Here is an 11,314-nt window from a genome sequence, read left to right on the forward strand (position 1 = left end):
TCGCTGACTCCAGAATTGCTCAGCAGATAATCTGGAATGAGGAAACGGAAAACTTAGTGACTGTCCGCAAAGACGTCACCTTTACTCTTCAGCACAGCTAAGTGACAGGAAAAGCCCGCGGAACCTCTGTAGGGAAAGGATTACAGGTCACCACGGGAGGTGCCGTGCCCAGGGGGCAGGTGCTGGCTGCGCGCGCAACCCTTCCTTCGCCCACAGCTCGCGGGCGCTCGACCGTCCACAGGGGCCAGCATCGGGCTCGGAAGACAGGCTGAGGTTCGGACCCCGTCCTCCAGGTACGTCGGAGGGTAGGAACCCGTGTCCCGCGCGGAAAGGACAGCACCGCCCTCAGTTCGGCTTTCCTCGGGGCGGAGCGGCGCGCGGGAGGGCGGCGCCCGGGAAGGAGGGCGGGGCCACGCGCGCCCGCCCAGCCGCGCGACTGGCGGCCCTGCGAGTGGGCGGGGCTTCCGGCGGCGGCGCGCTCGGGCGCGGGCTGACGCAGAGTGGACGGGTGTCACGTGACGAGGAAGTGACTCCGAACAGGAAGAGGACGGGAAAAATAACCGTCCGCGACGCCGACTAGAAGCGGACCCGCAGCCACCATGAACAGCAAAGGCAAGGCCGGGGAGCGGCGGGGACCGTCGGGGAGGCGGGCTGGTTCAGGGGCGAGCGAGCCTAGGGTGTGGGGAAGGCGACGACGGGCTCGGGGCGGGCTGTGCCGCGCTTCTTCTCCTCAGAGGCCCGGGAGCGAGGCCGCCCCTGACGTAGCCGCCCCCTCCCCCCACACCGCAGCTGCTCGGCCCTCCCGGCCTCGGCCCCACAAACTGTGGCGCAGTTTGGAGGCGCGGGCTCCGGGGTGTGTGTGTGTGTGTATGTGTGTGTGTGAGGTGGGGGGGCTTTTCCCGTGATGAGCACCCGCTGGAGCGAATGGGGAGCTAACGCAGGGATTGGGGTAGGCCAATGGAGGGCCGGCAGGGGCGGGGCGCCGCGCTTCGGAACAACAGGCCTTGGCGGGGCTTAACTAGTGAGGTGCCGGCCGTGCGGCACGGCCACGGCCTGGCCGGCAAGGTCCCTGTGCCCGCTCTCCTTGTTGGCCGTGTCGGCCTTCCTCCTCAGGGCCAGGGTTTCTAACCGTCCCCGTCCCCGTGCCAGTGTCCGTCAGGACATGGTCGCGCTTACACCTCATCCGTCGCCCTCTCCACGGTTAACTCCCATTCACTCACTCCTTGGAAAGTCGACCTTGAGTAGAAATCTCTGTAAGGTAAAACACTCGGAACCCATGGGTACCACAGAGTCTGGACTGGTGACAACAGTCCAGACTGTGGAGGTACAGTCCAGAGTAGAGGTCCCTTAAGAGGCCAGCAGCCCAGAATCTCGGGAACGGTCCCCCAGACCTGTCCTTCATTGGGGAGGGAACATGGCCAAGTTAGGCTTGATTCCGACATCAGTATGCCAGTGGGAACAGCGCCTTCTCTACCCAGTCAGAACCGTGAAGATGCAGGCAGCCCTGATTTTCTGGGCTCCCAGAAATTTGACCCTGTGTGGTAGCCAGTCTGTAGCTTCCTGCCTGCCCCCACCATGTTTGCTACCCGGGGCTGTCTGCCCCAACTCGTGGCTCTGTTTACATTACAGATTTGTTTTTATTTAATTTTGTGTCTGTCTGCGTGGACATGTGAATATGAACGTGCAGGTGCTCAGAGGCAGGAGCTAGAGTTGAAAGGAGGTTATGAGTGTTAAATGTGGGTTCTGGGAACAGAACCTGGGTCCTCAGGAAGAGCAGCACTTTGTCTTAACCACTGAGCCACCTCTCCTGTCTGCCACTCCCCAGTTTCATAGACAGCACCCCCACCACCTCCCCCTTTGTGTATTCCAGGACAATATCCAACACAGCCTACCTACCCTGTGCAGCCTCCTGGGAATCCAGTATATCCTCAGACCTTACATCTTCCTCAGGCTCCACCCTACACTGATGCTCCACCTGCATACTCAGAGGTACTACAGCAGTCCGCCAGACTTTTGACTAGTTGAGAACACTCTTGGACCCCCTTGTTCAGTCTTGACCTCTAACTTCACAAACAGAAGGGTGCTCTGGATAATATAAAACATAAGTTGGTAATTACCATTGGAATTAGGTATGTTATCTGATTATGGTATTTGACACATGCTGAGGTTGGGTCCCTTGAGCCCAGGAGTAGCTGTGGCAGCAGATGACCCAGGAGACCACTGTGTGCCAGTGACTGTAACATAGTGTGCAATCTACAACAAACATTCGAAGAACTAAGAATGGACTCTTGAGCCATGCATGGTGATACAGGCTGGTAGCTCCAGCACTTGGGAGGCTGAGGCAGGAAGATCCTGTCTTCAGGGCTGTCTTGGGCTGTATAACCAAACCATGTCTTTAAACTAACAAAGGGCTGGGGATGTAGCTGATTTGGTGGAGTGTTTGCTTAGCATGCACTAAGCCTGGGATTTGATCCCCAGCACTGTGTGAACTGGGTTTGGTGGCATGGGGGGTGGGGTAGGGGGAATCGAGTTCAAGGTCATCCTCCACTACAGAGCAAAGACACAGGAGATGGTTTTAACAAGACACAATAGAGATTTCAAATAGAAATGTCATGTATTAACATGTTGCCTTCTCTTCTGCTTCTTTTAGCTCTATCGTCCAAGCTTTGTTCATCCAGGGGCTGCCACAGTCCCCACTATGTCAGCTGCATTCCCTGGCACCTCTCTGTATCTGCCTATGGCCCAGTCTGTGGCTGTTGGGCCTTTAGGCTCCACAATCCCCATGGCTTACTATCCAGTTGGTCCCATCTATCCACCTGGCTCAGCAGTGCTGGTGGAAGGAGGATATGATGCAGGTGCCAGATTTGGAGCTGGCGCTGCCGCCGGCAACATTCCTGTGAGTATGGCTTAACTGGAAGCTCAGCCCTTGTATACTTGAACTTTTTGAAATATTCATTCTCCCACCATTTCTGGACCATAGTAGTCAGGGTTGACACAACAGCTGCCACCTCATTGGTAGAAAGTGTATGAGGGCATCGGACATATCCTTTGGTTTTGGAATTAATCACTCATTTTTTTTTCTTGCCTTATTAAGATACTGTTGGGTAGCCAGATAGTGCATGCCTCTAATATTTGTACTCAGGAGGCAGCTGGATCTCTTGAGTTCAGGGCCAACCTGATCTACAGAGTGAGTTCTAGGACAGCCAGGGCTACACAGAGAAACCCTGTCTCGAAAAACCAAAACCCTGCTAGCTCCTTTTTCATCAGTGTAGGCGCAGTGAATGTTCCTTATTGAGTCCATACACACATAATACCTGACATGAGGGTGAAATGGACTAGGTACCCAGGTGATTAAGAGTGGAATGTATAATCCCTAGTAAGTAGATATTAGTTGCCAGGTCCCCTGCTGAAAATTCCAGTATATGGGTTTTGTAGCCCAGCTGGTTCTAGCAAGGGCCATCTTGTCAGGAGCCACATTCTAGAGTAAAGTGGAGTGTTGTGTGTCATCATTGGCTCTTAAATATTACAGTGTTGTGTTACAAATATGGAGTTGCTGAGGTGTAATCCCCGTGGTAGAGCATATGCTTAGGTGTACAGAGGGCTCTCCCCATGAACAAAAGCATGGCCCCACAAGAGATCCCACGGGCTGTCTTTGGCTGACAACAAATGTGGGGTAGAGTGGTTCTCCTGGGAAGGATGGCTGCATCTTAGGGTGGGAACACTGGTGAGTGACGGGTTCCTTTCCTGACTGGATTCACAGGCAGTGACTTGCTTTAGAACTCAAGCTATCAACCGCCCTGGGAGGGCCTATGGGCCATAACAACCAGTTGGCCAGTCAACTCAGGGCAAGTCCTCCAAGCCTCGAGGCACACCAATCCTGAGCCTGTGCATACCCCTAGACACTCCCCTTACGCTGACCTATAAGATCTTTGTCCTATGGCTTCTTGGGGTCTTTTCCCAGTCATCCGCCATGGTGGATGGATGAAAGGCCCAGGCTAATGGGGTTAGCTCGTTAAACAACTATAGTAAAGCCTCTTGCTGTTTGCATCAAAAAAAAAAAAAAAAAAGAACTCAAGCTTAACTTAACTCCTTAAAATGCTGGTTGCCCAGTGTGGTTGCATATGCCTGTAATACCACAGTGGGAGGCTGAGGCAGGGATCAGCCTGGGCTACATAGCAAGAAGCAGGCAAGTCAGGGTTATACAATGAGACCCTCGGTCAGCCCACCCCATGCCCTGCAAAAGAAAAAAAAGAAGTTACTAGTTGGCACATCGCCACCTTCCAGAGGCATCTGCTTCCCATGTGCTCCTTCCCTGTGCCCACTGTACCTTGTCCTTTCCTTCTAGCCTCCACCTCCTGGATGCCCTCCCAACGCTGCTCAGCTTGCAGTCATGCAGGGAGCCAACGTCCTTGTAACTCAGCGCAAGGGAAACTTCTTCATGGGTGGCTCAGATGGTGGCTACACCATTTGGTGAAGAACCGTGGCCACTCCTGTGCCGGGAAAGACATCACATACCTTCAGCACTTCTCACAATGTAACTGCTTTAGTCATATTAACCTGAAGTTGCAGTTTAGACACATGTTTTTGGGGTGTCTTTCTGGTGTCCAAACTTTGAGGCACTTTTCAAATTTAATAAGGAACCATGTAAGGGTAGCAGTCCCTCCCTAAAGCATTTTGAGGTAGGGAGGCATCCATTCTTCAAATGAATGTGAGTGAAGCAGCCCCGAGGCTCTTCCTTAATTCCTCTGGAGTGATACTGTACCATACTGGTCTTCGCTTTTAGTAATAAAACATCAAATTAGGTTTGGAGGGAACTTTGATCTTCCTAAGAATTAAAGTTGCCAAATTATTCTGATTGGTCTTTAATCTCCTTTAAGTCTTTGATTTATAGTAGTTGTTACATGAATCGCATTAGCTGTCTGCCTTTTTCCTCCCATCATCTGCCCCACCGGCCCTCTCTGTCCTTTGTCTTTCATCCCTTTCCTTTAGTCTCCATTGAATCAGTGGTGCAGGACAGAAAGCCAGTCACTCAGCCTCTTTTCGCCTTGCACCTGTCCCACTTGCCATTTTTTAACTTGTCTTTCCTAAGGATCCTCTAAAGCCCCCCCCTCCCTCTGTGCCCCGAGCACAAACCCCATTTCTTTGGGTTTCATATATATCCAGGAGAAGGTGAAGGACCTTTTGGACCCACCTCATAGACAGTCTCTGCATCACCATGAACCCAGACGTGCTGTGGTGCCAGAACCTGAACTTAAACAACAGTTCAGTAGTGAAAACTGTCTCAGAAAAAGTTTCTTGAAAAGTGACAGGCAAAGAAGATGCACATCAAAAGCTTGGCTTTAAAGCCAAATTAAGGGGCGTTTCAGATCAAAACCTGGTTTTCATTTTCTGAGTGTCTAGTACAGCCTCTCCAGTTCCAGGAGTTTCCTGTGATGGGTTAGTTAGTAGGGTCATGTGAATGCCTCACTATGAAATGACTTGAGTCCAGTGAGATCTCATTAGGATTAATATTTCAGGGATCCTTAATATTTTGATTTGTTTTCCGAGATTGGATTTTATTTTATTTTATCTGATATTTCAGTTCATCTAAATCTTGTGTTCTGTACATGTGATGTTTGACTGTACCATCGACTGTTATGGAAGTTCAGCGTTGTATGTCTCTCTACACTGTGGTGCACTTAACTTGTGGATTTTTTATACTAAAAATGTAGAATAAAGACTATTTTGAAGATTTGAATAAAGTGATGAAGTTGCATTACACCACACTCTAGGCATTCTTTACTTAGCATGTGTTCACATGTCTTCATATATGTCAGGTCTTTTATATCCCACCCCAAAATGAACTAGATAATCCTGTTGCTGTTTCTTTAATGGTGTCTATGAAACAAATGTAAATGTGTAAAGCTAGATTTTCAGTTTGGCTGTTCTCATGAGTTCCACTAGAGGTGATTCTGGGATTCAAAACATGAACTTAGAAATGAAACATCGATTCTGACCGTATTGGCGCTCAACTTTAATCCCAGAAGTGGGAAGGCAGAGCCATGTGAACCCTGTGAGCTTAAAGCCACTCTAGTCTAGGCAGTGAGTTCTCATTTCCTCTAAGGTTTTCATCAAGGAAAAGATCTTAGCAATCTGTACACAAAGTTCTATATGGAGAAATACTGAAAACAGGCTGGCCAATCCCTTACTCTAGAGACTGAGGAAAGATGTCTACCTGGGATAACTAGTAAGACCATGTCTCAAACAAACCCACAAAGCAAAAGCCAACCAACCAAAGCTTCTGGAAATTTACACTGCTAATATCGGGTAAGAGTTTAATACCTCAGAATGAAGGCTAGCTTAATTCCAGAGTATCCAAGGGCTTGGGTTGAAAAGAGCCTGGTCAGGCAGTGGTGGAGCACACCATTAATCTCAGCACTTGGGAGGCAGAGGCAGGTGGATCTCAGAGTTTGAGGCCAGCCTGGTCTACAGAGTGAGTTCCAGGACAGCCAGGGTACACAGAAACCCTGTCTTGAGAAAGAAAGAAGAAAGCCTTATTGGTGGGAAATTTAGGTGGCCAGGTTTTTCCTGGCTCCCTCTGTATATACACAGGGATCTGAGAAATCGCAGCCCTTGCGAAGATTAAGGTCAAATCCACTTAGTCCTCATGTGTTTCTGATAGGACAGTTGATGCTAATCTGGGACAAACCCCTGAGACAGTTCTGGGAACTTGAGTACATCCCTCAAGAGTTCTTACGGAGAGACAACACATAGAGTTACATAAGCAGAGATAATGCTGTAAAAACTTTAAGCAAAAACAAGCCAAAATTTAGTTCTTGTAAATGAAAATCTGACTTTCATAAATTTAATCTGGATAAAAAACAGTAAATTGGAGGCTGTTGGGGGGGGGATAGTAGGACTCAGATCAAAAGAGGTAACATTGAGAAGCCTATCCCCCCTGGCCTGATCCCCTCCTGTGGTATCTAGCCTCTAAGAAGCTACACTGGGGCTATCACTATGCAACTAGGGAGGGGACAAAGTGGACCAGCCTGTGACCTCCCCTCCACCATCTCCCACTTCCAACTCAGGCACGGCCCCATGTTGTTGGCCAGGTGTGAGCACTGTCCTTACCAAGGCCCGGCTATAGGTGTCATAAGCGGCTTTCTCTGTGTCCCTGGACCCTGGAGTCGCTGATGCTGGTATTTGGGGACTGTGTCCTGGGATGTGAGTGGATTTGACATCTCACTCAATGCCACTCACTGGCTTCAGAGCAAACGTTCCCTAATTACAGAGTCAATATGTTAGCACTGGAGCCAAGAATTGGCCCCTCCAGTCTGGGGATCATTAGATGAAGTACTCTTCCTTCTCTCTGCCCTTGGCTGAGTCACTCTCCATCTGGAGGATGGTGCTGGGCTCGCCTTCTGCAGGCTCATAGGTGACGTAGCTGCCTTTGTTCTTGTACAGGTAAAAGAAGATCAAGGTCACCACAGAGAGCAGGGTGAGGAACACCACGGTGATAACGACTAGGAAGGGAGAGGGAGATGTGTTTTAGCACTTCACTAGGCCACTTGAATTAGGCCATCACTTCCAGTGGGGTCCCCTCAAACCCAGCTTCCCAGGATATGGCATCCAGGGCCTCTTGGTATCTTGCTACCGACACAGTGTTTGGATTTCTGACAAAACTCAACTCCCTCCCAAACCAGTTCCTGATGATTATGCTAGAAACCAGGAGGGAAATAAATAGCTTATGCCAACAGGAAGGGTGTTTTAAATACATAGCTTCCTATGAGAGTTTCTCTGGTTCGCCTGCTCTTCCTCACCCACTCAACAAACCACATGTACCCTTCTTCCGACCCACGCACTCCAGCTGAGCATCCACACTCGACAGGGCCTGTTCATGGCCACTCCGAATCTATTGCTTTATTGGTCTCGTGTCTGCATTGCTCACAGCTCTGCACAGGTGAGACCTATATGCTAGAAGGAGCTCAGTAATGGAGTTGGTCCCTGATGTGCTGTTTCCTATACAGGGAAACCCTTAGCTGTCACTCTGGGTTCCAGGGTCTCTGAACCAGAGGCCCCTGGCTTTGTTACCTGCAATGAGTGCTGTGCTGGCCTCTTCAGCTTGTGGGGACAGGGTCTCCTGGACCTGAAGAACTGGTGTGGTCATCAGTTCTGGGAAGTTGAAGGTGGAGAAGGAAACAGTGAGTACTTTGTCTTTGCCATCCTGTCACTTCACCTGCCCTGTTCAAAAACTCAACTAGTCTTGGAGAGATGGCTCAATGGTTAAGAGCACTGGCTGCTCTTCCAGGGGACCTAGATATTATTCCTAGCACCCACTTAGTGGCTCACCATCATCTGTAACTCCAGTTTAAGAGGATCTGAACTTCCAGCCTCTGGGCACCAAGCACACACAGACTACACCATCAGACACACAGGGAAAACATTCATATGCATAAAATAAAGATTAAAAAAAAGTTCATCAACTAGTGTCTATTGTAACTCCAAACAGAAAATCCTGGAACAGAGATGAAAACAAACCATTTCCAAAAGCAACATTTTGATGAATTTCTCTCTGTCTAACAACAATGGTTAAAAATGGGCTTGAGCCTGGCGTAGTGGTGCATGCCTTTAGTCCCAGCACGTGGGAGACTGAGGCAGGTGGATCTCTGTGAGTTCAAGGCCAGCCTGGTCTACATAGTGAATTCCAGGACAGTCAGGGCTTTACAGTGAGACTCTGTCTTAAAAAAAAAAAAAGGAGATGAAGGGGGTTAACGTTTGCCTTTTGCTAGGTGTAGTAACAGTTGCCTGTAATCCCTTGGGGCTGAGAACAATTATTCAAGGTCCTCCTATGGTACACAGAGTTCCAGGCTAGCCTGACCTGTACAGGAAGATTCTGTCTCAAATACAAAACAAGAGAGTAGGGGCTTTTGAGCCTGGGCTGATTGACTTTCAAATGTGACCTCTGTCCTTTACAAGCTGTACTCCCTTGGGTAAAACACATCACCTAACCGCTGCCAGCATCAGTCACTTTGGATGCTAACAGATGCTAAAGTATCTAGTTTATAGGGCTGTGACATAGTGATGCAAGGACATAGCATTATAAGGAATGCATCGAATGTGTTTGCATATGTTTATATCATGCAATATCAAGATACATTTTTCCCATGTGCTACATACTCTTTAATCTTGTATGTGGGGTTTACTTGTCTGTATGTATGCACATTTGTGAATTTTGGCACATGCACTGTGGAAGACAGGGGACAAGTTCTGGTATCTATTCTCACTTTCCTCTGTTTGACACAGGTTCTCTTGCTCTCTGTTGCCTATGCCAGGCTAGCTGGCCCTCTGGGAATTCTGTCTTCACTTCCCATTTTACTACAGGAGTGTTGAGATAACACATTCATGCTACTGCCAGGAGACAGAGGCAGGTGGACCTCTGAGAGTTCCAGGTCAGCCAATGCTAGTGAGGACCTGTCTAAAGCAAAACAGTTGTACACTGTGCATTTGGCTCTACCCAGGTTCTGGGGACCTGGTGCTTGTGCTCACCAAGCCATCTCCCAAGTCCTACATAATTTTTATAAACATTATTATAAACAATAATATAGTACCCTGCCCCAAACTTTTTCATTGTGGAGTATTTATTACTTTAACTGCATAAAGGTGTGTTGCATTTGATTAGCTATGTAAAGATGTGTTGCTGTTTCACCTTGCCTGCCCTAAGGCACCTGATTGGTGTAATAAAGAACTTAACAGCCAATAGTTAGGCAGCAGAGCTATAGGTGGGGCTGGTGGACAGAGAGAAAAAAATAGGAGTAGAAATCTAAGCTGGAGAGAAGAGAATGAGAGGAGAAAACAAAGGAGAAAGATAGGGACATACACCGGGCCAACCACCAGCTGCCAGCCAGCAAGACAGAATAGGACATACAGAATGAAGGGGAAAAAAAAAAGGTAAAAAGCCCCGAGGCAAAATGTAGATAAAGAAAAACAGGTTTAAAATAAGTTATAAGAGCTAGTGGGACAAGCATAAGATAAAGCTAAGCATTCATTACTAATATTAAATCTCTGTGTCTTTATTTGGGAGCTGGTTGGTGGTCTTAAAGCAAGCCTGCTACACCTTTTACTTCTAGGGTAGGCTCTGCACTTTTAACAGTCTTGGAATAGGGTACCAGCGGGTACTGATCTGGAGTTCCTGCCAGGGGCGACTTCCAAGGAAGCAACATTTGATAGCATCAGGATTGGGACTGGAAATGGCAGTTCTCAGTAGAGTCCATGTCAAAGGAACAGCAGGTGGGAACAGGATTCCTGTTAGGGCCACAGTGCACAGGTGAAGTGACACTGTCTGCTATGAGCTGGGACAAAAGCAGGTCAAGAGTGTTGAGGGCTCTTTTTTTCACAGAGGCCAATCAGAGCTTCATGAATTGCCCTTGGTCCCAAGACAGAAAAGCAGACAGAGATGTGCTACTGAAGGTGCCTTCCAGCCCCTAGGCCAGGCCAACCTGAGGTGGAGGGCCAGGTGGGGTGAGACAGGGCCTCTCTACAAAGCCCTAGCTGTCCTGGAACTCTCTATGGACCACGTTGGCGGTGAACTCGAAGAGATCGACTTAATTTATGAGAGGTCAGAAGACAACTTGAGGGAGTTGGCTACCCATTCCTGTGTTTCCTGTAATCCTCTCATTTCCAGTGCGATTTCAAAATGTGAGTCATTTACAAAATAAATGTACTTTCAAGCTTCCTAGCAAAAATGTCCAGGTTAGAAGCTGCCAGAGACAGGAAGAACAGAGTCAGGAAGCTCCATGCAGCTCAGGGAGGCAGACAAATTACAAGGACAGTCTCAAAAGTGTTATATTTGGAATAGGCAAGGGAAGGGGTGTAGGGTTCAAGTGTGGACTTGAAGGTATGGGGTCTGTCTCTGTCTCCAAACAGAGAATGACTGTTTCAGCAGGGAGCAGCAGGAGTCACGGGACATGAGGAAGTGGGGGGATCAAGAGAAGAGAAGCTGAGCAGGGCGTGGTGACACACAGGATAGTAATTCCAGCCATTGGGGGAAGGACTGTGAGATGGTTTGAGACCAGTGTGGGCTACATAATGAAGCCTTGTCTCCAAATCAGGAAGAAGAGAAGGGAAATGGCTCAGGAAGCACAAATACAAAAGGATGAATGACAGCCGGAGGCACTTAGAGAACTTGTAACGGATCTCTGTCTCTGATGCAGGGGTTTTGAGAGACGCCTGAGCACACAGAGGCTGCAAACCAGCCAGGCTTGATTGGGTCAAGTTATTAAGGCCTGCTTTGGGGTTGCTGAATAGAGACAGCAAACACTATGAATCAGGATGGGTC

The 11,314-nt window shown here is 48.8% G+C and overlaps 2 protein-coding genes across 4 annotated transcripts in view; one reads left to right on the forward strand and one right to left on the reverse strand.

Moving 5' to 3' along the window:
• The first annotated feature begins 460 nt into the window (after positions 1 to 460).
• Positions 461 to 5,760, forward strand: Dazap2 (DAZ associated protein 2). Of its 2 annotated transcripts, none has more exons than XM_027396603.2 (4): positions 461 to 612; positions 1,871 to 1,989; positions 2,651 to 2,819; positions 4,346 to 5,760. In XM_027396603.2, the coding sequence occupies exons 1-4, from the start codon at positions 600 to 602 to the stop codon at positions 4,666 to 4,668; spliced, it is 624 nt and encodes a 207-aa protein (XP_027252404.1). In that variant the 5' UTR covers positions 461 to 599; the 3' UTR covers positions 4,669 to 5,760. The 2 variants fall into 2 exon arrangements, with proteins under 2 accessions (XP_027252404.1, XP_027252403.1); XM_027396602.2 differs by having other exon boundaries at positions 2,651 to 2,896; positions 4,346 to 4,612.
• A 240-nt stretch (positions 5,761 to 6,000) lies between these two features.
• The window catches only part of Smagp (small cell adhesion glycoprotein), a 16,043-nt gene continuing 10,729 nt past the window's right edge, over positions 6,001 to 11,314 (reverse strand). For both annotated transcript variants that reach the window (XM_027396606.2, XM_027396604.2), the window contains exons 3-4: positions 8,071 to 8,151; positions 6,001 to 7,502 (exon numbers count right to left, since the gene is read on the reverse strand). In XM_027396606.2, coding sequence (XP_027252407.1) covers positions 7,324 to 7,502; positions 8,071 to 8,151 — 260 coding nt within the window. In that variant the 3' untranslated portion in view covers positions 6,001 to 7,323. The remainder of the gene's footprint in view (positions 7,503 to 8,070; positions 8,152 to 11,314) is intronic.

The sequence above is a fragment of the Cricetulus griseus genome, chromosome 2, assembly GCF_003668045.3.
Source record: "Cricetulus griseus strain 17A/GY chromosome 2, alternate assembly CriGri-PICRH-1.0, whole genome shotgun sequence".
NCBI lineage: Eukaryota > Metazoa > Chordata > Mammalia > Rodentia > Cricetidae > Cricetulus > Cricetulus griseus.

Bases quoted from the DNA above. Each gene is read 5' to 3' on its own strand.
- Dazap2 (XM_027396603.2), top strand. The intron at 1,990-2,650 runs GTACTACAGCAG...TGCTTCTTTTAG, and splicing joins CTCCACCTGCATACTCAGAG to CTCTATCGTCCAAGCTTTGT. The intron at 2,820-4,345 runs GCTCAGCAGTGC...CTTTCCTTCTAG, and splicing joins TGGTCCCATCTATCCACCTG to CCTCCACCTCCTGGATGCCC.